This window comes from Oryzias latipes, chromosome 12 (genome assembly GCF_053564925.1).
Source record: "Oryzias latipes strain Hd-rR chromosome 12, Olatipes_Hd-rR_3.1".
Taxonomy (NCBI): domain Eukaryota; kingdom Metazoa; phylum Chordata; class Actinopteri; order Beloniformes; family Adrianichthyidae; genus Oryzias; species Oryzias latipes.
In genome coordinates this window covers 27,537,128-27,564,703 of record NC_136248.1, presented here as the reverse complement: position 1 = coordinate 27,564,703, position 27,576 = coordinate 27,537,128, and the positions used below count along the sequence as shown (strand labels likewise).

Genomic DNA, 27,576 nt, shown 5'->3' with positions numbered 1-27,576 from the left:
GAATCAATCTTTCCATGTTTACTCAGCCGGGAGGTGTCCCGGTGAAATGAAAATGATCAGAGGTCAGGTGCATTCTAATGCCATTTTAGGGAAGACAAACCAGCACACAGCGGTGTAGTGGATGGAAACTTTATTGTATGTGAGTGTGAAGAGGGTAAAACTTCTCCACTTCTGTCCTGTTTACCCTCCCACCGCCCCTCAGGCTCCATGAAATGGTTGTGGATAGCAGGCCGTCCCTGTGGAGCATCACTAGCATAAACACACACACTCATGAATGGCCTGCATTGAGCCGGCACTGGAACGGGATGCAGGGGTCACCAGCGGACCCCTCCTACCGCGGAGAGGTCACCACGCTGACCGCCCTTGTAGCAGCAGAAAAACCCAAGAAGAGGAGGATAAATTCCTTCGTGAGCCCCCTCTCTCCTCTGCCACTGAGCCTCGCCCCCCTCATCCATCCCCTCTGCGTCCCCAAAGACCAAACTGATAGCCCCCCCCAACTGGGTTTCTGGGCAACTGATTATTTGTTTTGACTGGGGAAGTCATTACTGCCAAAGTATCAATCCTTCAAACTGTTTTTAAGTGTCTGCCAACAGAAAACCAGGTAACACGGGCAGAAAGTTCTCCAGATGCACCGGCGGCTACATGAAAGCTCCTAAAATAAGCTGAAGAACTGCTAAAGTTAACAAGATCGGGAAGGAGACCGTTGTAAATCATGCCTACAACAAGGTGAATTAGTTTGACAACTTGAATTTCAGGGTTTCACGTTTCATTTCTGGGTTTCATTGGATAGAGCTGCCAATTTTATTTTTAATTTTTTTAGGGCTATCAAACATTTGCTGACAGAGTGCAAGGGGTGACTTTTATACTTCTCTGTCTTCAGTCAAATGTTTGATTCTCTGAGTTTCCTCAATAAGGTCCAAGCATTAATTTGATCCAAGAGGCTTAACGTTGTAACCACTTGATGACTTCTGAACCTCTAATGACCAATCCTTTGATGTGGTTGTTATCATCCTCTAAGTTCGCCAAGCTGTGCATTTATATCACTTGCAGTTATTTTTCATCTTTTTTCCCTGGTTCTTTTCCACCTGTCTGCACCTCATTCTAGTTTTCAATGTGTCATGTTTGCGCATGTGAGTTTTCTTGCACTTAAAGATGTAATATTTCACCTCTTCAAAGACCACACATTCCCTAAACATAAACTGCCATCTGGTAAAAAAAATGTAAAAAAAATTAAGTCAAAGTGGATCTAGATCCAACATTTTAAAAAATGAAGTCTTTACCCCCTAGATTGTCAAAAATGTGGCACCAATACATGAAAGTATTAATGTCAAAAACTTATACGCAAACACTCAACAACTTCATTTTGCCTGGTTTTACTTTGAAATCATTCAATTTATTGCTGTTTTGCCAAATCTTAATTGTCAATGTAGTGGGTAGGAATACTATGAAGTCGTACGATAGAAAAGCGTTCAACTAGAGCTTATCTTTTATTATTGAAGACGGGACATCTTTAAAGAGCGACTCCAATAAAAATCATGTTTTTGGTGGTTTTAATATTTTTTTTGTTGAATTTTTCTGATGATGAGGACACGTATAAAGAAAATTAAGCTTAAAATAGTATTCAAATCATTGTGAATCAGGAGCAGACAAAAATATGTATTTGGAAAAAGAGGATATCTGTTACCTAGAAAATACACCGGGTGGGCTACAAGCTCCCTGCTCCGCTCATTTCTGATGCATTCACTTGCAGACAAATACTGTAGATCCAGGTACGTCTTTGTTTTCCTCGTCTGAGCTGGAATCTGGCGCAGAACTGTATGGATGATATCTCTAATATTGTTTGTCATTTTTGTTAAACTGGTAATGTTAGGTTGGAGGTGTGAGGGGCTGTAAGCTAGCGAGAGAGTGATTTCTAATGAACTACTGCCGCTCTGAAGAAACTGTGTTCTAGAAAACGGCACAGGTTTATTTCATTTTGGACCTAAAACAGCATTAACACAATTAAAAGACCACTGGGAACGATTTTACAATAGCTTTTTTAAACCCACAGTTAATTATCTTGTTGCTTTAATTAGTTGTATATGTACTGCTGATGCAAGCGATGCTAAAGCTGACAATAAACGTCTATTCCGTTCTTTATCTGGCATTTTTAACAAAAAGCTGTTTAAGCTGCTCCTGTGTGCCTTAAATAACCCAGAGGAACAAATAAAAGTGTCTTGAACAGAATGAATTTGAATCTTAGAAAAACAACCGACTTCATATGAGCTGTGGCTGTGCAGAAACCGGACTTTATATTCCATGTTCGGGCAGGGTTTGGATTTTGATTCACTTTCTCAAGGGTTCATCGCACAGTGAAGACGGTGCCAAAAAAACACTAGAATTGGTAGGGGGAAAAAAGATGTCTTCCTTTCGGTGCAAACTGAAAATATTTAACTTTATAACCGTCTTTTGAATTGTTCTCTAAAGCAAACAGTTACGTAGAAAACTAAAGGACAGTGGTAGAGTTAGGCATCCAGTAAACCCAAATTCTATTTTGTGTTCTATTCCAATAAAAGGTCTAATGGAACTTTGTGAATATGTCAAAAAACAACTTCATGTTAGAGTTTCTAATAAAATACAGGTGGATATATTTGTGAGTGTTGGGAAAGAACACAAAAAGTGTTAAATGTTGTAAATGTTCTGTGACTTAGAGGAAGCAAAAGCATCTAATGAGGTTTACGATAAATAGCTTTACCCATTTTGGCAATCACTGTTTTTGCTATTAGGAACAGATGATTTCATGTCACGTTTGGAATGTATTTTTTCCAGACTTGATGAGTCAAATTTCTGTTAAATATATGTTGAAATATATTTTTAGAATCAGGGGAGGAAGTCTTTAATCAGAGCAAAGTATGAGGAAAATAATGATCGTTTACAATTTGAGGAAAGTCTGTTATTTTAGAACTGAAGTAAAAAATGGACCTCCATCGCCCTCCTGTTATACCACTTACAACTGTTCCAATAATAACTGTTCCAATGAAAACTGAAAATATCCCTTATGGCATTAATAAAGTTAACTTTTGTTACAGAATTCTGTCAGGAAGAGAGCTGAGTTATAAAAATGCAGCCCTCAAAAGTTAACCAAACCGTGATGAAGGTGTTTCTAGGAAGTTTTTTTCACAAACTTGTTTGATCTGCAGCAAACCTTAAGCTGTTCCGTTCATCTGTTTCATTCAGCATATGTGAAAATTCACCTGAACTCTGATGCAGATAAAACAAAAGAACCCTGGTGCATCTATAAAAAAAAAACATCCCATTATTTGCAAGTGAACCCTGGTGTGATTCAGGTCTAAAATGAGCCAAAAAAAGTAAACATTTTAAATGTAAGTACAAAAAAACAAGACCAACACTTAATTAAGAGCAGGAAAGATCATGAAAAGCTGGAAAACATGTTGCGGATGAACATGGCTCCTTTTGAGATATATTCTCTCAAAATTCGTTTTTTTCTACTTCACGGTTTTTTTCCTTCTTCCTAAATTGAAGAAGATTCTGTCTTTTAAATCAAGAATTTACTGATTATTCAGGCAGTAGCTGTCAACCGGTTGCTGTTCTTGCGCATCTTAATGCAAAGTAAATTTAAACATCTCAGTTTTTATTATATGAACAATAATTGTCCATTAGTTTTTCTTTTTTTTGTTCCTCATGTAATCTCTAAAAATTAGGTTTCAAAACAAAACAGTTTTTTAAGTTAGTACTTACCAATGTTTTTCTTATTACGTAATGTTTTAAAAACCATTGTTTTCTATTAAATAAAAGTATATTTTTACTTATTAGTAATCTAACCGTTCATTATCAAATTGTTTTCAAGAAAAAAAAAAGTTAATTCTAATGAATTTTAGTTTTTTATTTGGTCAAATAAATCCAAAGGTAATTATCGATTCCAAAAGTAAGACTTTTTCTGTATGTACATGTTTCGTCCAGAATCTCAATACAATGGTTACAAATGTAACTTACTGTGATGAAAACGCAGTAAATGTCAGTTAGCAATTTAGGTGAGCAGTGGAGATTTCTACTTGTATAGGGTTCAAGTTAGGTCAAAACTAAAATAAACAAGTGAAGCATTTCCTTTTATTCATGTTCTGGCTAAATCTCTGTGCATCCAACCTCATTTTTTACCTTCACAAAGTTTCGTTCTTTTCAAGTCTAGCTGGAGAAAAATGACCCCCTCCACCCAGAAGTGACGGATGTTTAGATGCACATGTGTGGTTGCTCTGGGACGTTGCAGCACCTTTCAAACACCGCTCCATTTAACTTCTCTTCCCTCATCAACAGCAACCTGATCCCCCCTGGTGACGAGCGGAGAAATGGAAACACGCTGATCTGTGGAGCATATGTGCTCATGCTGGACTAATACCAGGTCCTGGACCTCCTACCGCTCCGTTCCACCTGAGTGCAGAGTGACCAGAGATGATGGAGAGATCAAGAGGAGGAAGCTGCTGCTGCCAATGAATCAATTACTGTAAGCTGCTTTGAAAACTGCTCAAGCACGCAGAGGAGCCAGCAGTTTTTGAAGTTGTTCATGCTCACATGAGTTCCCTGTTTAACTCCCTCCTTAAAGCAGATTCCAGAAAAGGTGTGCTCCTTCCGACTGAAATCCTTACCGACCTGGCAACCAGTACCCGTGCTTTTCCAACTGGATCTCATGATGTAATCCAGTTTCGCCGGAAGGCTCCAAATGTATTTTCCCGCCATGTTTGAGTTGGCTGCACGAGGAGCAGGAGCGTGCACGAAAAAAGGGAAGAAAATAAATACCCTCTTTAGTAAATGCGGGGCATCATGTGAGAAAATAACATAGCTAAAGAAACTAACCTTAACCAGATTTAGACATTGTTTTCTTAGGCCTAAAACACAATAGAACATGATTAGAGAAGCTCTGCGTATGTTTGGCAAAATCTACTGAAAATATTATTGGAGGAAGTTGAGGATATGTCACGCGCTTGACATCGCCTGTGTGGCTAAAGTTCAAGCTGTTGTCATTTGTTTTGTCTCTTTCTTTTTTAATTGTGTTTGGATTTTTAATTCAAATAAATCAAGTCAAATACAGTGGAGAGCTGCAGACATATGGCCTGCACACCTGAGCAAACACCGTGGTCCAGGCTGACCTCAGGACTTGTTCTTCTTGGCTCTCCTTTTGCTTTTGTATGCCAACCACTCTGGGGTTTTACTGTTATTTTAACCCTTATTTTTAATATTTAGCTGAGGTTATTAAATTAATTTGATTTAAATAAAATAAGAAAATAGGAAAATATAAATATACTTTGTATTTTTGACAGACTGAATGTGTTTTTGCAGTCATGGTTTGAATAAAATTTCCAAAAATCTACGAAAACTCACAGAGTAGTTAGTTTCTTAACTTCTTTTTAAAAAGTATCACTTGTCTACACATTTTGTGTAGAAAAATGTAGGTACTTAGGGGGAAAAAACTAGACATGAACTAACATTTTTAAGTCTACAAGATTCCTAACAAATAAATTAGGTCCATGATATAGATGTACTTAATGCTTATTACAGCTTAAAGAGCAGATTGTTTTTACGTAGAGGACAATTCTTTTGGGATAAAAGTGTAAATTCCCTGCTTGCATCAAAGCCCTGATCCCTGGCAGACCAGTTAATCTGCTGTTTGGAGGACGCCGCTTGCATGATAAGTGCTCAGAATTAGCATTACTGCTCAGTGATAATTATTGTTGATGATCACAGTCAGTGGTGTGTGTGTGTGCGCGCGCATAGAGGCAGTGTGGGGGTGTAAAAGCCTCTTTTGCAGCTTTGCTGTGCAGGAGAGGGCAAAATGGAAAAGCACTAGAAGCACTGGAGTTAAAACGTGTGACCTCCCCCCCTCCCCGCTCCCTCTGTTCTGCAACATATGAAGCAGAAATCATGTTAGTTTGGTTAATATGGAAGATGACTTCTCTTTACCTGTCTGAGAACGCTTGTAGGTTGTTTTAAGACCCACTCTGATCGTCTTCTGATCTGTTGGAAAAGCATTCCCCACTGGTTTTATTTTTATTATTGTGCCGTTTTTAGGCAAAATCAAGGTTGTTTTCTCGAACATATTTTCTGCAGAGCAGCAGGAGTTCATTAAAGATTCACCTCCCAATTGTGGGCGGGACTGTTGTCGAAGCAACCTCCCTTCCTGTCACCCATCTGTTTACACACACTCCCGGTAGCTTACATTACCAGTGCAACAAAAATAGTGAGTGATATTGGAGCCATTCAACTGTAGCGTTTTGAGCCAGATGCCACCGAGAATGAGAGAAAAGGAAGACGTTCAGTCAATGAGAAACTGGGATGATTCAATCCAGCTAATCAGCACCTACTGAAGTAGGGTTAGCTGCAAAACAAGCAGGGCGGTAGCCCCCGAGGAGCAGGGTACCCCTGGTCTAGGGTGTACCCGCCTTCGCCCAACAGTAGCCGGGACGGGTTCCTAAAACCCAACTGCCCCGAAAGGGATACAGCAGATTAAGAAAATGAATGGAAGTTTAGGAGAACTATGGATCGATTCACTATAGTGGATGTGTTATTTTTACCCGCTGTCACTGCCCAAAGTTGAGTACCTTACTGGTGGATGCTACACGGCGACCTCCCCAGAGATCAGATTTTTTAAACTCAGGCCTGAAATCGCACCACTGCCAGACCTTTGCGCCACACCCGTTGCTCAAATTGCGCCGCTGGACCATTGATTTAACATTGAAACTGGCCACCTCCACCGCGTGAATCACCTACAGTGTGAACGCAGCTAGACACATTGATGATCTAGTTTGTTAGCACAACATATGAACAATAACTATAGATAACCATAGCCTAAAAAACACGCCAATAAGTCAACTAAACTCTTTACATCACTTCAATTTACTAAATCTGTTGAATTGTTCATCTTCTGTGTTGCTTTGGAACAATTCTGCCAAATTCAGCTTAACACTTCTTCTTCTAGGTTGCTGTCAATCCCAAATATTGATACACGCCTACAGTGCCCTCTAGTGGTTGTTGCTTTTTATTTAATTGTTTTTCACATTAACACATTTTCACATAAATCACACCTGAGTAGAAGTCACTCCCCCAGCCAAACTATGCAAAAAACTGCAACCAGTACTTTCAAGAGAACCTGGCTGCAGATATCAACGGCCAGAATGGAAGTCTCCCCTTATCTCTCGAGAAAAAAACGCAGGTGACCCTTACAGTTAGGTTTTTCCCAATATAGACTTTAATTAAAGTTTTTTCTTTCACAATTCTGAACACTTTGGGTTGGGTTAAGTTGTATCATTTCTGCTTCCGACCGATTATTTCAGGCGCCTTATTGTCTACAGCCAGGTCCCTCTCGAAAAATGTGGTATGGATCTAGTCCTCTACAAGTGGATGCATCAGAATGGAGCAGAGCAGAGAATTTGTTGCCCACCCGGCGTTTTTTCAGCGTCATAAAAACGCTCTTTTTTTTTAAACTGCCTGTTTTCATCTGCTCCTGATTTACAATGATTAGAATAAAGATATACTCAGAAATACAATTTTAAGCTTAATTTTCTTTACATGTATCCTCCATCATCAGAAAAATGCTACAAGGACATGTTAGAAACACCAGAAACACCATTTTCATAGGAGTGGATCTTTAAAATAAGTTGAATGCAGCTTATCACTTGGTGCTCTGAATCTATTGCTGTCCAGCAGGGATAGCTCTAGAAATGGCAGAAATCCTAGAGTCATGCTTTCATAGAGGCCCCTGAAAATGTTGTGAAAGGACGGAGGAAGCACCCAGCACCGTGCCAGGAAGTGCAGAGCAAAGAAAATCTGGAAAGTTGGTCGTACTAATGGGGGTTTTAACCTTTCTTCTCACGACAACAAGAGAGTTTAAGCAGGATTGAAGGTGTTTTTACACTTTCACTCCCCTCCCTCTCCCTTTGAGAGAGCCAACATTGGTGTTGCGCAGTAGGTGCATGTTTTCATTCATCAAAACTGCAGGAGAAAGGAGGAAATGGAGAACAGTTTGGTGAAAAGCTAAGCTGGAAAATTCCTCTAAGATGACAGTCGAGACTGACTGTGAGTTTTTCTTATAAACATTCAGAATGTGTTGGAAAATAAACATTCAATTACTCCCGTGAGCTGGTGCACATTTCTCAGAACTCCACAAATCAATTTTGGGATTAGCTAATCGTGACGGCATTAAAAAAAAAAGGACCTGAGTTGGCGATTTTGGCTTCGAAGGCGTCTCACAGCCACTCAGCGTGCTCACAGGAAATCAAAGATTCTTAATATGTTGCAGGGAGTTTGGGTTCCAACTTTTATGTGGCACACATTCTGGCAGAGTCGTGTGTGTGTAAATCTCTGGATCTAATTGTGGGTCGATGCGTTGCTGTGCGAGATGTCTGTCGAAGAGTGGAACGGATTTGGGCGGCTTTCCAAAAAAAAAAACATAATAAGTCAATTGAGGGGACGGCTCAAACCAGCCACTTAAAGGCCCGACTCTGGCGTTTCCCCCTGCTCCTCGAGGAGAAGCGAGTCATCTGCCATGTAGACACTCTGCGGTGGAGTCAATGAGAGGGAAAGGGAGCTGGAGGAGGAGGATGGAAAGAAGGCAAACAGAAGGGAATGCTTGGGGGGAGGATATTTAAGGAGGGAAAGTCGGGAGCCACATGGGTGGCTTCCAGTGATGTTTTTTCCTTTTGAGTGACAAGGCCTTCATTACTGAGTTATCCGTGACTTCATGCAGGACATGCAGAAGGAAAACAAAAGCACACTCCATCTACTTTAAACACACATTGTCGCTTCGTTGTGCAGATTCCCGTCTATTTCCGAGTGCTCTCGGTTTGGGTTACCTGTGGGTGTCGCCATGATGAACGGGCTGCTGGGGCTCGCTGAAGTGTTTATGACCGAAAGGCGTTGTTGCATGTAAGTAATCATGCCTGAAGCTGGTAGTCAAAGCAGGGCTTCCTTAGTGAAGGCACGGATGCTTAATGGGGTTTGGGATGCAAATGGTCAGAGGATGTTGCAGTGACATCCCACAGCTGCCCAGCTCCTGGCTCTTTGGAGTGACCATGAAGAAAAAGAGGCCCATTTCTCTTCTGTTTATTGTTGTAACCTAAGTAGGAGTTTTCCAAGTAACCTCTGTGCTTCGTTTCAAGTGGACAGAATAATAAATCTGCCTGTAACAAATGGTTTGTTTCAAGCTGCCTGTTATTTTATCATCACATTCTGCACAAGCGTGATGGATAAGCTACGAGCCCGGGTTGTTTGCATGAGTCCATAGCATGCCAAAGCAAACACGCGCAGGGCTAAAAAAGTGAAAAATGCGGTGAGAGGCTGCAACATAATTCTGCGGCAGATGCCGGATCTGAAGGTTCACACCGGGGTGAGACAGGCAAGACGTAGAATAAATAAAAACACCCCAAAAAGTTTTCGAGCTAAATAAATTATGTGTAAGGACGTATGAGCTTGCACTTCATGATGTGGTGATAGCTCAGAGTTTCTCCCCCGGCCCGTCTGCACTGAGGTGGCCCCAAGCCAGGCTCCTCAATCCCACTGTCAAACGGCACTTCATGCATCTCTTTTGTTTTCTTTTTTTTTTTGCTGTTAAAATTCTCCCCATGCTTTTGCTCATTTCTGCTGCTGCATGCTGGTCTTTTGCAGGATGGAGACAACTTTGCGTCAAGATAAAGGAAGCTTTGCTCTGACAAAAAGAAGAAAACAGGGATGGCATCACAGGAAAAGAGAAAAAGACGGTCCCTGAGGTCCTGAGCGGCCTCTAATTAGGATAATATGCAAAGGAGCCATTAGTTCCCAAACTTTTTAATGGGGTGGAAAGCAGAGCTGCTTTTGGAGAGACGGGATTAAAGAGAGGACTCATTCTTAACAGCAGATGGAGACTTTCTGCACCTCATTCTTTTGAATCATTTCATTCCTTCTTATCACCCATTTCTAGTTTAGCAACACCAAAAAAGTATATATTTTGTAATTTAAAAAAGCAGCAGTTTTAATCCAACAAAGAGTTGAAGTTGTACAAAGGTAAATCTTAAAGTAACAAGTTTCAAAGCAGTTAGCTTCCCTCAAATTTCAAAAATTTAGATTTCAGAATGAAATATTTTCTGAATCATTCAAAGAGAAGAAAAATATAAATATTGGTCATTTCAGAGGTCAAATATGGTAGAATTGAGATAGTAGATAAGCACTTTCAGTTGCATGAAATGTGTTTTTTTTAAATAAAGTTTGAAGACATCAGGGTTAAGTTGGCATATTTTAAAAAGTAGAATTTTGGGTCTATTATTTCTGGCTTTTTATGAGGTGGGAGGTAATATAGTACTCCCCCTGTATTTAAGAAAGACACTGTTCCAAGTTTTTATTAAATATATTAATAATACAGTAATCATGTCCATAATTTATTTATTAACTTTATAATCAATTGTGATATTTTTTTTCTTATTCAAGTGATTTTTTTTCAACATAATTTCCAATTTAATTTTTTGACCCACATTTTTCTGTTCACATTTTTCAAAATAAAACAAATGAAAAATGATATTTTAATAATATTTCAAAAATATAAACGATGCAATTTGGGGAGGTTTTTTTAATAAATATGTTGTAACTTATATTTTCAGAAAGTAAATAAAGACATTGTAATTCAACAAACCGTATTTTTCTGCATTATTTTTTTAATATTTGTGGTTTTAAGAAAAAGCTGAAATTAATTGTTACGTTTTGGGTCACGTAATATTTCAGAAACCAAAATAAAATCCCAATAGTTTAAAACAGAAAATGTAAAAAACAATTAAGTCATATTTTACTTACAATCATTAGTGTGTTTATGTTTTTATTTATTGTTTGTTTGTTTGTTTGTTTGTTACTTTTAAACTGAAACATGCGATATATCCCAATTTGCACGTCTGATTTTTCAGATTTTTGCGTCAGTTTGTGTTCAAAGCAAAATTCTGCTCCATTATTAAAGTAAAACGTCCCAATAGATTTTATTTACTTCTATTTCTCTCCGCTCATGAATAATAACTGTGAGCCGCTTTTGCGCATTTTACGCAGCAGCCAGTGTCTCCTCTGTGAGTGTTGTGTTTCATGACCTGTGACCCAGCAGGATAAACTGCTAACTGAGCCTCAGTCATGCTCAAGGAGGCTGATGGCCACATGATCCAGGACATCTAAAGCTGCCTTTTTAAGCACTGGGATTATACCTTTACTCGGCTCCCGACAAAACATTTAACAAGATCAGTCCAGCAATTTGTGGAAACCTCGTTGTTACACGCAGAATCAGTTTTTTTTTTTGAAATTTTGTTTCCAAATTACCCTTTTTATTTGATTGTGTGGACGTGTTCTATAGGTAAGGACTCAAAAATGTAAAGAAGCGGTAAAAATTGGTGGGAATTATATGAAATAAACACCGACAACAATGATCGGAAGATGTTTCAAGTGCGTAAATATGACACATTTAAAATATATTAAATGTATTATAATGTATTTATATTATGAGTGTATGATTTTTCAAAATATTGTAGCATTTTCTTCTGTCTTTATCTAACAGCAACACAGGAAAAATACACATTTTGGGCTTAGCCACAACGGATTGACCGGAAAGCTGCCAAATAAAGGGAAAGCTATTAGATTTCCTCTAAAAGTTGCGTTCAGGTACATTTTATGTGATGCCAACTTTGGGCCTTCCTCGAGAAAAACGGCCTTCGTTCCTTCAGGTTTTAGCTCCCAGACAGCGCGATTTCTGCAAATGGAGCGTAAAAACAAAACAACCACCCTTATATATACGCAAACTCGTTACAACTTCCTCCGCACTACCTCCACGTGTCACAAAACGCGCACTTGATGGGAAATTAAGGTTAATTATGGGCAACATGTTTTTTCATAATATGCAAAGTTACTCGATGTGTGCATTCTCTGTCCTCATCCCTCTTTAATGATTGTAGGGAATGACGTAAATCTGCGTCCCAAACTCCAAATCTTCCTGTTTCACCTCAAGTGAACAAACAGTCCAGCTGACCTTCTTCCCTGCTGCCCCTTTCCTCCTCCTCCTCCTCTTCCTCTTTGGTGCGTGCGCGCCTGGCTGTCTTTCTCTCTCTCATTGCGTGTTGCATCATCACGCAATAGCTGTCCTCTCGTGGCCTACTGAACTGGCTCTAAAGCGCTGCACCGATTTAGCCATCTACTACACGTTTGTTTTGGCTCAGTGGACACAGACGGCGGGAGCGCACATCCAGTCACGGAAGTGTACAGTAAAGGCCGCATAAAGGGCTGATGAAAATTTTACACTGAGAGGTCTTGACGTGCAGCATCGCGACAGCAAATGTGACAGCAGGAGAGCTGGAAACCGAGCAGGATTTTGCGTAAAATGCGCAGTTTCTTTGGTTTTTCATTGAAGAAATATGAGGAAAAACTATAAACCAACGTGTGGATTTTACAGTCTCAGCCCAAGCTGACCCCCACAGGATCCCAATTTCACGTGTCAAACGGGAGCAGATAATGAAATATTCAGCTTGAGGAGAGTTTCCTCCAAATGTGGCGCAGCTGTCGACATCAACACAGCTGCAAACGTTGCAAAATGCGGCCCCTTGTTGTCTCACCCGGCTGACACCCTCCATGTCCGCTTACTGTAATTAACAAGGATAAGTGTGGGAAAGGTCAAATGGAAACGCAAAAAAAAGTATCCAACAGCCACTGAACTTAAAAAAAAGCTAAGTCCAAAAGCAACCATGAAGTGCACAAAAATGAGGATGAAACACGAATCTCCAAACACGCGTGCGCAAAAAGGCCCCAGAAATCAATACATTTCCGTTTGTTTTCTTGCAAAATGATATTTATTTTAGTTGTAAAACAAATTGTAAAAATATCACACTTCAGTTACACAATGCTTGCCAAAAATGTACAATGTTTTATAACTGAAATGAACACACTGCATATAATCATTATTATAAATGTTCGTTCTTTCTTTTTTAATACAAAATTCAAATCAAAACCTCCAAACTTTTAAGTTTTGATTTTACAAAACATGTTTGTGTTTGACACCAAAACGTGAATTAGCACATGACTTATTAACATGTGATCATTTAGGATAGGTTAAGTCCTGAGACGCAGTGACTGAATCACCTCATGGAAAATAAAAACAGGAACAGTTTGTCATCAAAAGAGTCTGATTCACACTGAGAGAAAAAAATTCATAACATAAATATATAGGCTATCTTCATAAACAGCATGAATATAGGCACAATTTGTGTTCTGCATGTCCGTCATTCAGCTGCGCGCTTTTAAAACAAACGTACAAAAATCCTCCTACCTTCACAGAGGGGCGTTTTTGTGTTTTTGTTGATATCTTTTCAAAAGTTTCTTGGTCAGTTATTTATTTTTCAGCAGGCGCCGGTGCCTCCCGCCACTCTGCCCGGAAAGTTTTCGACTGGGTGTAAAACCGCTCCGGGGTGGACCGTCTGCGGCTGAGCGGCCCCTGAGAGCCCCAACGACGAGGGTAAGACCGGGACAACGACCGGAGAAGTCCGCGAGGGGCTGAGCGAGTCTCCGATTATGCTCTCTATGGAGAAGGGGGAGCGCTGCACCGGGGAACCGGACTTGTGCGCCGGGGACGCAGCCTGCGTGCCGGAGGAGCCCAGACTGGAGCCCAGCTGGGGATAAAAGCGACCACTTCTGGTTAAGTCCGTGCTGGGGGGCATCAGAGAAGGTGAGGGGATAAGGGTTCCTGTGTGTGAATGCCTGGAGTGCTGCTGCTGCTGCTGCTGCTGGAAAGCAAAGAGCGCGGAGTGTGTGTGGTAGGACTGCAGCTGCAGGCCGTATCCGCCGCAGCCGTAAGGTGCGTAACCGTACGCAGCGGCGGGGAGAAAGCCGTTGTGCTCCCGCAGCAGCAGGTCCTGCGCCTGCTGCCGCTTGAAGCGTTTCCTGCGCCTCAGAAAGCTCCCATTGTCAAACATGTCAGCCGACTCCGGGTCCAGAGTCCAGTAGTTCCCCTTCCCGGGATTCCCGGGCTCCCTCGGAATCTTGACAAAGCAGTCATTGAGGGATAAGTTGTGTCTGATGGAGTTCTGCCAGGCGGGGAACTTCTCCCTGTAATAAGGGAAGCGGTTGCTGATGAAGTCGCAGATCTCGCTGAGGGTCAGGCGTTTTTTGGGGCTCTGCAGGATGGCCATGGTGATTAAGGCGATGTAGGAGTACGGGGGTTTCACCAGGGTGTTCTTACCCGCCGGCTTGTAGGTATCCCTGGAGGCGGTGGAGCTGTCCAGACATGGAGATGGAGAGCCGGTCAGCAGGATGCCGTCGTGCATCTGCGCCACCTCTTCCGCGCAGGAGCGCGTCTGGTGGTCCCCATCTTCGCCTTCCCCGACCACGTCGATGTCGGTCTCTTCCGAGAGGATGGAGGCATCCGACATCTCTGCGCTCAGAGTCATGGCTCGTGCGTCCCGACGCCAGCGGAGGAGGAGGACGGTGGGATGCAGCACGAGCGTCAAAAACTCGTGTGATGAGGAGAAGGGGTGAGCGCGCGCCTGAGAGAAAGCCCTGCTTCTGTTTCCATATGTTTAAAGCTTTTCTTTACGAAGAAGCGACGCGGGAGTGAAAGCTGCACGCAGAACCCGACAAATAGGACTGACCAGATTCACCCAAGGGGCGGATCTTTGCCTGGTTTTTATGTGACCGCCTGATCACATGACGAGGAAACGTCACAAACGCAATTGAGAGGAGAGGCGGAAAAAAATAACAAGAAAATTAACTGTGAATTAACTGTGAGGGAACACTTTTTTAATTTATATTTGGCCTGGTCTCCCTTTTTCTGGTTTGCAGTACTAATCGGAAATTGACATTTGAAGCAATAATCTGCAAAAAGATAATACAGTTTTTAAAATAAAAAAAACGCTTTTTGGAGAAAATGCGACTAAAATCGTGCCCGGATTCCTTTGTTTTAATGTGTCATTAAAATAATTTACTATCACACAATCTTTATAGGACTTCAGCAAACATTTCCGGCGTAAAACAAACTCTTAGGAGTTTTATTTTGAAAAGACTGGTCCTTTTAAATGGGTTGGATTCCACTGCCAGGGTGTGGTGCACCACATTCAGGCAATCCGGTTTGCGTGATCTGCTGGTTCACGAGATTGTCCGCCAGCCATTGGTAATAGCTGTAAAGTAGAATCAGTCACAGGTCACGCAGAGCTTGAAAGCCCCACATACGAGGCCTTTTACGCGCCGCGTAAAAGAGGGATCTGTGGGTTCTGGTGTCAATAGTTTTAATTTAGCGCCAAAGCCTTTAAAATATTAAAACGGTGTTTTTTAAGTTTTGTTATTAAATGGGAGAGATTAGACATGCGCCAGGAGGAGTAACGCTGCGGAAAATCTGCGTTTAACATGTAAGCAGGACGCGCGCGCCTATACAAAAGAAACTTCTCAAAAAAACATAAATATATATATATATATATATATATATAAATTGAGTTTTTTCATTAGAAGTCTAGATTATTTAGGTCAAATCGGAATTTTTTTGTTAAGCAAGTTTAATTATACATTTAAAAATATTTTAATGAATCATTCTGAAAGTGTTCAGGATAAAAACACGTATGTCTCTACTATATTAAATACGTATTTACTTCATTAGAAATACATTTTCACTTAAAACAAATATATATATATATATATATATATATATATATATATATATATATATATATATATATATATATACTTGTATAAATTCACACAAATAAATAAACTTGACAAAAGCTTTAGCATGGACACTGATCGGCTTTTCAATTAAGAAAGTGAAAGAGCGTGCGTTTTGTTTAATTTATCATTTATATGATGGTTTAAAAACAGAATGGAGCAACATCTAGGTTACATAAAAGTGATTGCTTAAAAGAAAAGTGATGCTTGTGTTTCTCCAGCACAAGGCTTGAAAATCTCTGAGATTCTGGGATTTCTCCTTTTTGGCGCCATCTAGCGGTCAGCTGTCAGTACATCAGTGTGCCGGGAAACAAACTGCAGAACAGCTGAGATCAAGATCCTTGTATTATGTTTTTCAAAACGAATAGAAATTACGATTAATTCATCAAAGGATGGTGCATTGAATTATTTTATTTAAAAATATATGCATATAACTACAAAGCAATCATCCTTGCAAGCTTGAGCTTATTTAGCAACATGAATATGTTTTAAAGTAGAAAGTCATTATTATAGGCATTTTTAACCAGATTTGTATACATTAACTTCCCTGAAGGTTATCAGATTATCAAAGTCTTAATATTTGTTTTGTTTTTTTGCCAGATTTTTCTTTATTATTAATAGCAACAGGTATGAAATTAAATCTGTGATAAAAATGGTGTGCATCAGTTCTCATTTGATGAAGTTCTGGAGAGGTTTCCCACACCTGTTGACTGTATATATATAATACCTTCACTTCTATAGTTTGGGTTTACTAGATTAAGGGTAGCCATTTACAGAAACTCTTTTTTAAATAAATGTTTGAACACAGCTAAATTAGAAACTAATTCAAAGTAAAGCAAAGTCATTAAGATAGAAGAAACATGTTATATGTTTTAAGTTTATATCTGACTTTAGAGTTTAAAGAAATGAGTGACTTCTTGATTTTGTACAATTTGTTGTGTACATCATAGTTTTTCTAGCCATGAAAGTCTTGTAAAGCTCTCCCAAGCAAAGATGATTCAGCTTTCCAGGGCCAGCTGCAGTTTGCTTTCAGATCTGCAGAGAGGCCATGATAGACTTTTCCTGTAGCCATCAATGAATTAAATCAAAAGTATTAAAACTATGGAAGTATACACATATTTAGGTCTCCCTCTCATTTAAAAGAAAACCATTTACTGGAGTGTTTTGAAGGAAAATGCTCCAAGAAGTAAGCCAAAAATTATTTTACTATTTCCCAACTATTTTATTATATTTTTTGTCTTTTGTAGTTGTTGTTTTTTTTTGTTTTGTTTTGTTGTTTTGTATTTTTTAGCTCAAGACGACATTATCATAGTTAAAAGACCACTCAGAACCAAAAAAAAAAATGAAAAAAATGATTGGGGTTGGATTGTAAACTAAATTTACAAGGAAGAATTTGTTAAAGATACACAACTTGACAATATTGCACCCATGTTGCACAATATTGATAACACATTAAAACTGCTGTTCAAGTCAAATCACCTCATTCCAAAAAATGATCTTTCCGCATCAAAATCATTAAAATAAAACATTTTACTTCTTTGATAACACTTAAGTCAAAACAATGAGTTTAAAAACGGTTTTTAAGTGTTATTTAATAAGTGTTTTTTTCAAAGCGTTTGGCTGATCTGCACGATCTACACCTGCAAAACCAAACTCGGGGCTGAAAAACCCGCCAAACCCTGTGCCGCACATCTTTCTTGACGTCACTTCCTCCCTCCTCTCTCGCTTCCATCTTGCTCCCCGCATGTGTCTGCTGTTAGTTTACAGGTCAGTGAGGAGATTTAAATACTTTCTTCCCCGCACTGTTTCTCCCTGATACGACGGAAAAAGGTAAACTGGAGTCTTTGTCGTCTCGGCGGCTGAGCTGTTTCGTGGTTTGACGCTAACAGCTGAGGGTTTGTGCTGCAGTGTGACTGACAGGCCGTGCCGTTCGGTTAGCTTAGAGGCTAGCTTCAGTTAGCATGGAACTTCTACTTTAAAATCATTACAATTAAAGTAAATTTAGAGTTGTTAGATACAAATGTAACCCAAAAATGCGTCATATTAAGCAATTAAAAGACCATTTCAGTCGATTTTGAGCAGCTTCTTACTGAGCGTGCGCAGTCGCTCGATCATTCATAACATCAAGAAAAATGGCCATCGGTAACTCTCTGCCTAACACAGCCGACAAAAACCCAAAATCCGACAATTAGCCGTATTTTGGGTTTGTCTTTGACTCTTTCTACCCGGTTTGAACATGATCTTACAGCTCATAACCACACCCACGCTGTCTGTCTGAGCCCTGCTCGCTGTTTGTGTTCATTTTTTAAATAACTAACCCCGTATGCACTGGAAAAGCTTGAATGTGATGTGAATTCTTAGAGATTACCTTAATAAAACATTGAGCCAACAGCAATGATTAGATCTGACAAGTTTAAGGGCCCTTTAGAAATCCGATCCATTAACCTGCTTTTATTTTCAATTATTCCTTTTTTTTTTTAGATACTTGACTGAAAGTAACTACTTGAAATGTTTGATTTAATTTAGTCATTATTAGCCAAGACTGCACTAAAGTCTAATTACAAAGCTTACAGGTCTGAAAATGTTTTTATTTGCGACCCATTAAAAAAAAACATCGACAATCTCTAGGACTTTTAATAACTCTCTCTTTGACTGCAATTTAAAATTTAGTTTAGTCAGAGATATACATGTACCAGGAAATCAACACATTTTTCAATTAGTGTTGTTTTTCAAAGTTGCGTAGCTTTTATTATTTTATTCACGTTGTATAAAGTCAATTTCATCTAAAAATGTGTTCAAAAGACTCTTTTGAAGATTAAAAAAGACGCATGTTTAGAATAAAAATGTGATTTAAAAAGAAATAGCAAGGACAGATGACAGCCTTTTTTTTAAATATGAATACAGTGAATAATAATGTAATTAAAATAGCATTTACTTCAATTCAATTCAATTTTATTTGTATAGCCCAAAATCACAACAACAGTCGTCTCGATGGGCTTCGAAGTAAAACATGAAATCAAAAGGATCACGAATACAAAGAGTTCAATAGAAAAATACTAAAATGAACTAACAAACTGACTAAGCTATACTGGCATCCCTGCCCTTAGACCCCCCTTCGCGGTAAGGAAAAACTCCCAAAAAAACCGGATTCCGGAAAAAACGAAGAAACCTCAGGGGTGCCCACATGAAGGAGGGATCCTCCCCCAGGACGGACAGGCGATTTACCAGAACTCTTAGAGAAGAATTAACTTATCTAAATCTACAACTACATATATAAAAGTCCAGCAGACGAGCTTCATCCAGCCGTGGTTATCGGGACAGTCAAAGGCGCGAGTCGAGCCGGAGACAGGAACCACAGCCAGGTGTAGGAGCAGGAGCAGAGACGAGGTACTCGGTCAGGTACAGAGCAGAGACGAGCCAGAGATGAGCCAGAGGCAGGATCCACAGCCAGGTGTAGGAGCAGGAGCAAAGGCGAGGTAAACGGTCAGGAACTGGAGCACGGATGAGCCAACTGGAGTCTGGAAGCACTCCCACTCCCCAGGAGGGGAGAGGAAAAGAGGGACAATACATGAATCGCACTGCACCAAACAGAGGCATGGAGAACTAAATGATGAATTATGATCAAGAATAGAGGAGAGGAAGGGTAGAAGTAAAAAAGGAAAGAGGACAGAACCCCAGTGTACCATAGTTACCCCAGCTTCAACTTCTAGCAGCCTTTTAAAAGAAATAGTTATTAAGTTTAATTTAAACAAACTAACATTAAGTTAAATAATCTCTGAATACTAACTAGTCTGACAATAAGCCTGTCCAAAGAGGAATGTTTTCAGTCTAGCTTTGAATGTAGAAACTGAGTCGGCCTCTCTTACATGAGCTGGGAGTTTATTCCATAAGACAGGGGCTTGGTGGCTAAACGCTCTACCTCCAACCGTACTTTTACTAATTCTAGGAACCACAAGCAGTCCTGCATTTTGCGAGCGAAGTGTTCTGATTGGTTGGTAAGGGACTATGAGGTCCTTAATATAGGACGGGGCCATTCCATGTAAGGCCTTATAGGTTAACAGGAGGATCTTGAACTTAATTCTAGAATCAACTGGGAGCCAATGGAGCGAAACTAACACAGGAGTGATGTAAACTCTTCTGCTGGTTCCAGCTAACAATCTAGCTGCTGCGTTCTGAACAAGCTGGAGACTTCTTAAGGAACTCTTAGGACACGCTGCTAACAAGGAGTTACAGTAATCCAGCCTCGACGTAACAAATGCATGGATGAGTTTTTCAGCATCACTCTTAGAAAGTATATTTCTGATCTTAGCAATATTCCGCAGGTGAAAAAAGGCAGTTCTACACGCCTGAGATATGTGAGCCTTAAATGATAAATCCTGGTCAAGTAAAACCCCAAGGTTTCTAACTGTGGAATTGGGGGCTATACTTATACCATCCAGGGAGACTATCTGAGCAGACAGAGCATCTCTGAGGTTTTTAGGACCAAGTATAATGACCTCAGTTTTTTCTGGGTTCAAGAGGAGGTAATTAATTGTCATCCAGGTCTTGATGTCACTGATGCAGGCGTTCAGTTTCTCTATCTGGTCATTCTGGTCAGGCTTCATGGATAAATACAACTGCGTATCGTCGGCATAACAATGAAAATTAATGCTGTGTTTCCTGATTATGTTTCCTAGGGGTAACATATAAAGCGTAAACAGGATCGGTCCCAAGACTGAGCCCTGTGGGACTCCATAGTTGACTCGAGTGCACTGAGAGGAATGGCCATTTACATTAACGAACTGATACCTATCAGACAGATAGGATTTAAACCACTGGAGAGCAGATCCTCTGATCCCTATGTCCTGCTCTAATCTATGGAGTAAAATACCGTGGTCGATAGTGTCAAAGGCAGCACTGAGGTCCAACAGGACCAGAATAGAAAGTAGTCCCTTTTCTGAGGCCAATAACAAGTCATTAGAGACTCTAACTAGTGCAGTTTCCGTACTGTGGTGAGGTCTAAACCCCGACTGAAAGTCTTCAAAGTGGCTGTTGTCCTGTAGGTGGCAGTAAAGCTGCTTAACTACAACTCTTTCTAGGATTTTAGAAATAAAGGGCAGGTTTGATATCGGTCTATAGTTGGCCAAGATGCTAGGATCCAAACTGGGCTTTTTCAGAAGAGGTTTAACAACTGCATATTTAAAAGACTGTGGCACGTAACCCGTTTCCAGAGAGGCATTTATCATTGTTAATATGGGATCATTAATTAGGGGAAAAGTTTCTTTAAAAAGTCTAGTGGGAATTGGGTCTAACAGACACGTTGAGGATTTGGAGGACGTAATAATTGATGTTATTTCCGCTTGATCCACAGCAGTGAAGCAGTCCAATGTTACAGAGGTTTCTATGGATGCCTCCATTTCTACCGCTTCAGCCTGTTCTGGGCTGATAGTAGGAATAACTTGATTTAACTTATGTCTAATATTTGAGATTTTACTATCGAAAAATGTAAGAAAATCATCAGAGCTGAGAGAAACAGGAACATGTGGTTCTACTGAGCTCTGACTGCGAGTTAATTTAGCTATAGTGCTAAAAAGAAATCTTGGATTGTTTCCATTCTCTGATATTAAGGTTGAATAGTACTGGCTTCTAGCTCTACGCAGAGCTTTTTTATAATTTAATAGGCTATGTTTCCAGATATCCAGAGACTTCATTTTTTTAGAGTAAGGAAAGGTCAGTAGAAACTTGTAACCCATTTGCTTCAATGAAAAGTGTGATTTTTAACATATTCTTGAGGCATTTTTCTAAAGATGGACAATTCTGAAGAAAATAGAGCTCAAATTTGTATTTATGAGTATTTCTTTGTTCAAAATAATGTGAATTAGGAGCAGATGAAAAAATGCAGTTGGAAAAATATAAAAAATGTGGTATAGAAAGTAACCTGGGTGAGCCACAAGGTCTTTGCTTCTACAAAAACTGTCGTAGAAAACAGCAAAACTCTGATTTTTATATCATGATTAAAATACCACAGGATTTTGAAGTGGCTCAAAAGACAATGAAAGTGTTTGTTTTTTTAAGTCTTTTGCCGTTTATTCAGACTCTCTGAACAAAAATATTTAAAGCAGGAGCTTTGTGAATGTTGTAGTTTTTTTTTTTTGTTCATCTGAACAGACTTACCTGTGGTATTTAAAAAAAAAAGTTGTATTGTATCACGCAAAACTGTAGAAATACAATGTAGTGCTGTGAATACAAATGCTTATTTTTATTAGAAAAGGTGAAATCCATGCACACCAGAGAACTGGCCTGCAACAACAGACATATCCGTCTGTTTCTGCTCTGAAAACGTTTCATAGTTTTTGACACGCTGACTGTTTTGAATATTGATTTAGCAAATTCCATACAAGATAACATGTCCTCCATAATGGATCAGGGGTGCCTGACTGGTTTCCTGACAGCAAAAACTCAATGGTTTAGGGTGAATCCCAGTACTGATGAAGTAGCAGTGCCCTCAAAGGGCTTGTCAACTGTGTCCCCATGTCCTCTTTAACAAAGACACAACTGCTGCACACATTGTTTTGCCTTTTACATTCCTGTAAAAGTAATTATAAACACAGCAATGACTTGTCATATCCGTTTGTGTTTATCCGTGTTTACATCCCCCTTCTCCTTCTTGTAACGCGCGTATAGAACTACTAAAAAGGGAGCCCCATGTTTCTGCTAGTATTGTGGTCATTTGACTTTTAAAGCAGTACCCAGAGCTTTTACTGTCCGTTACTATAGCAACACTGGCCTCTCAGATAAGCGCCAGGTTTGTAAGAATAGTCAACGGATATTTATTTTTCTTTGAAGGTTAAATATCTTAAAATATCTTTAAAATTATAGTTTTTCTTTGTGCTGTCAGACTAAAATTAAACAAAGTAAAACTTAAGGGATAACATTTTCAATTTTACTTTAATTCTTTTAAAAAAAACCTCCGTTTGTGTTCCTATTGGTTGGTTGGTCTGTATGTAGTTAGTTCTGTTCATAGAAAAAGTTGCAGGAATTGTTCTGAAGCATGCGTCTCCAGCTACAGAATGATAAAGAACTATTTGTCTTTGGGTTTTTGTTTTTTTTTATTAGCTGCATGCTTTTGGTTTGTGTCTTGGATCTTGCTGTCTTCTCTTTCTGTAGTTTGCTTCAACTGTGTTTATGCATGTGGACTCCTGCAGTGATGCATCATCATGTTTTATTTGTTCTGCAGATGAAAGAAGCAATAATGAATCAAGAAAAACTTGCAAAACTCCAAGCGCAAGTTCGCATTGGTGGAAAGGTAACCTTTTTCCCTGGATTGTAGTTTCTTAGAAAATTCTTTCTAAAAGAATTTATTCCAAAAGTGTCGACAAGACTTTGTGTTTGATAGTTGCTGAAGTCTGCGTAATCCAATGTTTACAGGGAAGTGCTCGCAGAAAGAAGAAGGTTGTACACAGAACAGCTACCGCAGATGACAAGAAGCTCCAGTTCTCCTTAAAGAAACTTGGTGTCAACAACATTTCTGGTATCGAAGAGGTAGGCGTGTCACCTCATCTCGCCGTCATCTAGTCTGTGTTGATGCCAGTTCTAACGTATTCTAACCCTGTTTCAGGTTAACATGTTTACAAATCAAGGAACAGTCATCCACTTCAATAACCCCAAAGTGCAGGCCTCCCTTGCCGCCAACACCTTCACCATCACCGGCCATGCTGAGACCAAGCAGCTGACCGAGATGCTGCCCGGCATCCTGAACCAGCTGGGAGCCGACAGCCTGACGAGCCTCCGGAGACTCGCAGAGGCTCTGCCCAAACAGGGTGAGGGAGCTCAGCATGCAGAGATTTCAGAGTTGTAGCACCTTTTATTAAGACGTTTTCATTTGAATAACTGGTTCAGTGTGCAACATGAGCTCAAAACAGGGTTAAAAGCACTAATTGTTTTATTCCTTTCAAAAATGACAAAAACAAAGGGATTCCGATTCGTCAAACTGTTACAGCTGTGCTTTAGCAATGGCACCTGTGTTTGCAACCGTAATTTAACCCTTAACACGATCAACGTGAATTGGCGTATTCTGTCGCTGAGAAAAGCGACTTTGCGCCAGTATGCAACACTTGATACGCATATTGGTGAAAAGCCGCTTAGAAGTGTTGCTTACCGGCGCAACGCCGCTTTTCTCTGCCGATCAGCTGATTTCATCGCGTAAGGAGTTGGTCAGAGCAAAGCAGGCCTTGACATCTCCAGTGTTAAAGTTTTAAGGCTAAAAGCTGAAAACCCCCCGTAACTGTTAGGCTCGCCTTCTAAATTAGGGTTTTTGGACCATAAAAAGGGGAGTAGATGAAGAAGAGACGTGAATTCCGCTTTCAGACTTCCAGCTCCATGCTGTTGTCTGCAACCAGGTCCTACTGAGCAGCTTTGGCTGTCAAAAACACATTCATTCATTTTTCATCCATCCTATTTTCCAATCCGTTTTGTCCCTTTCGGGGTCACGTGGCTGCTGGAGCCTATCCCGTTCACTTGAGGGCGAAGGCAGGGGGCCATCCTGGACCTCAATCACACACCCATGCACACCCACATTCACACCTAGGGATAATTTACAGTAACCAATTAACCTATGAAGCATGTTTTTGGACGGTGGGAGGAAGCCGGAGTCCCAGGAAAACCCAGGCGTGCCCAGGGAGAACATGCAAACTCCACACAGAAAGGTGTTCTGTGACAGGTCCCCCAGCCGGGACTTGAGCAGTTTTGTCAGAAACACACGTGTAGGGTTACTCCGCCTTTAGCTTCTTCTCTTGGCACACTGAACTCCAAAAAGCATTCAACAACTGCAGAGAAATGTCAGGTTTTTTTTTTTTAAAACAGTGGATACAGGAGTTCAAAACGCCTCCAAAAGGGGAACTGAACCCACTAAATTGGCTCCACTGGTTTTATCCTTTTAACAGTTTATAGGTTTTTATTTTTCTATTAAAACCCTTATTGCTTGAGTGTACTAATAATACAGTCATGTTTAGCTGAAGCAACTGTAAAGCAGCGGTCACCAAGCTGCAGACTGCAACTGGTGGGGGAGTCTGCAGGTAACGGCCCGCAGAGAAGAAAACAGACTACAGTTTTCTGTCTGTTTTCATTTATAATCTGATTCTCAGGGAAGTTTTATTTTGGAAAACGATTGGATTCTCCCAATCACATGCGACTCAATCTTGATGCACATCAAGTCCCGCGGTCACATGACAAAAGTCCATCCGCTATTTTCTTATAGCAGCTGCACAGACCGCCAAATTGAAACCTCCAAAGTAGCAAAAGTTACAAAAAACAAACGTACTTGGAACGTTTCTTTTATTAGAAATGAGCCAGAGAACAGTAGAGCCTTTGATTTCAAAATAAAAGAAATCTGCATTTAACAGGCAAGAACCAGAAATCTTTACTCCAAATGGGTATTTATTGCTTCCCCTTTGACAGTAAAGAGCAAATCTAAACCACACTTGAATGATTCCTACAGGAAATCTGGGGAACAAATCAAGTTAAAATGGAGATTTTACAGAGGACAAAGAGAAATTTACCCTCAAAGGTTAAAAAAAAAACAACCAGATTAATAAAGTAAAAAAAAAAGCAAAAAATTTAAAGATGACAAATTTATATTGGAATAAAATTTAAAGTAGGTGATTAAGATGGTTGCATGACTGGAAATGAGACGTGTCAAAATATTTAAAGTGCCCAAAAAGTGATGGCATTCTTGACGTTTTCTTCTTTTGTTGGGGGAAGTTCAGGTTGAAACTGCAAACATAAACTAGTCTTTTAGTCTGAACACATCAGGTTCTGAAGTGTGTCATGTTTGTAGACCTGGAATGCAGAAGCTCTTGGTGTTGAATCTAACCTGTCAACCTGTGTTTCCCTGCAGCTGCAGATGGAAAAGCGCCGATTGCAGCGGTAGAAGAGGAAGATGACGACGTTCCAGGTGAGTTCTACTCCTTCCAGCTGTAAGCTGATGAACATTGTGGAAGTTAAATCATCGTAGCGCCTTTTCCTGGCTCATGACAGGTCACTCAAAGGGGATCCACCCAGAGGTTTGAGTTTGTTGTTTAGATGGCGGTAAAAGTGCGTTTGCTTTTCTTTGGGGAGAAAACGGCCGGAGCGCATGAGGTAGCCATTAGATTAATGGTCGCTCCTCTCAGGCTGGAGTCTTCATCAGACGCAGCAAACGATGGCATGTGTTTTCTGCAATCGGAGCGTTGTTTTCGGGGGTTTACGTTTCCTTTCTGTCCTCCCTCTGAAGATGAGAGCGGAACACGTTTGAATCATTTCCATTTTGACCCTCTGAGGCCCCGACGTCTCGCGTTTCAAAGGCCAATCGGACTTTTTGACGCTCCCTGCCTCCATTTTTACAGCTGCACTGTTCACGTGTCAAACAGATTGCGCTCTGTGTTTGTAGTGGTGGAAGGGATGAGCAGAGAGCCGGAGCAGCGTGAAGTCTCATGTTTCCATTAAACGGGTTCTGGCTCTTTTCATAGGGATTTCCTCCTTTTTTTCCAGATTTATTGACGCCTCTCTTCTGTTTTTTTAGATCTGGTGGAGAATTTTGATGAAGCGTCCAAGGATGAGGCCAACTAGAGCAGACGGGAAGTGTCAAAACCTAACCAGACCACGAGGGGCATGACATCATTTTTATTTCAAAAGACGGAAAGTTCAAACATCCAAAAGATGATTTATGTGACAGCGTAATGGCATTCTGCAACATGTGCAACACCAGAGCAAACCACATCTTCCGAAGTGATCTTTTTTATAAATTCTTTTGAGTATTTTTGTAGACTAGCAGTGTTGAGGTGTTTGTAGAACTCACCCCACACGTCCATTTTGCCATCAAACACGCCAAACGCTTGTTGTGCTCTGTGATCTTCATGTTAGAATGAGATTGTCTGTAACGGTGGTGCTCAAGCCCCTCCCACCTGTACCTTCTCTGTTACTGATCCTTAACTCTGTGGCCTACATAACACCACCGTCTTTGGAAGAAACCTTTGCTACTGTCAATAAACGGAAAAACTTAAATCGGATTCCTGTTTGGTCTTTTTTCTGCTTCAGATTAAAGGATTAAAAAAATCAGTCTAGTACGGAGAATCTGACTGTTGGCTCAAAACCGCAGATGTGAACCAAATCATGTTGGTAAACGAGTAGTAAAATCGATCAGGAAGTAATTGGGTTTATGTCAGACTTTCAGTTTTTTCTTCCTGTTGTGTTTCTGCTCTTTGCCCTTTTATGGATGTGTGACGCAAACACGAAGACGTCCAATCACAAGCTAGCTTCTACCAAGTCCGGTCCATTACAGTTGGCTGAAGGTGAACCACAGTCTGTCTGAATTCCCTCATTTCTCCCTAATAAGACTAGTGCAGGATGATCTAGTGCCTTGGATTGAAGCTTAATGGGGACACAGTCTTACTACTTCATTTATATAAACGCCAAATCACCCTTTTGCTGAAGTAAAGCACAGTAAATATGAACGTTTTATGAAAACTATGGATCCACTGTGTTCTGATGATGAAGACTTAAGTGATTAGTACAAAAAAGTTACATTGTTTTAAATCATTCAAACTGATATCTTTATCTTTTTTGTCCTATCTTTTGTCTTAAGGTATTTGTCTGAAATATATCAGGTGCAATGCATTGTGGGCTACATTTGCCAATTTAGTGAGTGCAGTAGGTTTTTCCACAGAGACTTCTGGGAAATTACCCCCACAAAATAGCAGACGCCCAAATAAGGCTGATTGCGGACAGACCAGGTGTGTTGTGAGCACTAAACGACACCTAAATAAATTAAAAGGACATTTTTATTTAACAAAAAGACTCCAAATGTCAGGGCTTGAAGCTGTTATGTCCTGTTGGGGTTTTGTTTTTGTTGTACCGGTAAAAAAAATTGAAACATCC

General features: G+C 40.2%; 2 protein-coding genes across 3 annotated transcripts; one reads left to right on the top strand and one right to left on the bottom strand.

The window, feature by feature from the left end:
* Nucleotides 1-13,373: 13,373 nt before the first annotated feature.
* foxd1 (forkhead box D1) lies at nt 13,374-14,420 on the bottom strand. Its single transcript, NM_001160452.1, is given in 1 exon segment — nt 13,374-14,420. A coding segment is annotated over 1 exon segment (1,047 nt).
* A 2,906-nt stretch (nt 14,421-17,326) lies between these two features.
* On the top strand, nt 17,327-26,708 carry btf3 (basic transcription factor 3). Of its 2 annotated transcripts, none has more exons than XM_004074517.4 (6): nt 17,327-17,451; nt 22,901-22,969; nt 23,092-23,205; nt 23,282-23,483; nt 25,559-25,615; nt 26,222-26,708. In XM_004074517.4, exons 2-6 carry the CDS (start codon nt 22,901-22,903, stop codon nt 26,266-26,268), a joined length of 489 nt encoding a protein of 162 aa, XP_004074565.1. In that variant the 5' UTR covers nt 17,327-17,451; the 3' UTR covers nt 26,269-26,708. The 2 variants fall into 2 exon arrangements, with proteins under 2 accessions (XP_004074565.1, XP_004074566.1); XM_004074518.4 differs by having other exon boundaries at nt 17,375-17,514.
* Nucleotides 26,709-27,576: the final 868 nt, after the last annotated feature.

Bases quoted from the DNA above. Each gene is read 5' to 3' on its own strand.
- btf3 (XM_004074517.4), top strand. From the start codon at position 22,901: ATGAAAGAAGCAATAATGAATCAAGAAAAACTTGCAAAACTCCAAGCG. The intron at 22,970-23,091 runs GTAACCTTTTTC...CAATGTTTACAG, and splicing joins AAGTTCGCATTGGTGGAAAG to GGAAGTGCTCGCAGAAAGAA. The intron at 23,206-23,281 runs GTAGGCGTGTCA...ACCCTGTTTCAG, and splicing joins ACATTTCTGGTATCGAAGAG to GTTAACATGTTTACAAATCA.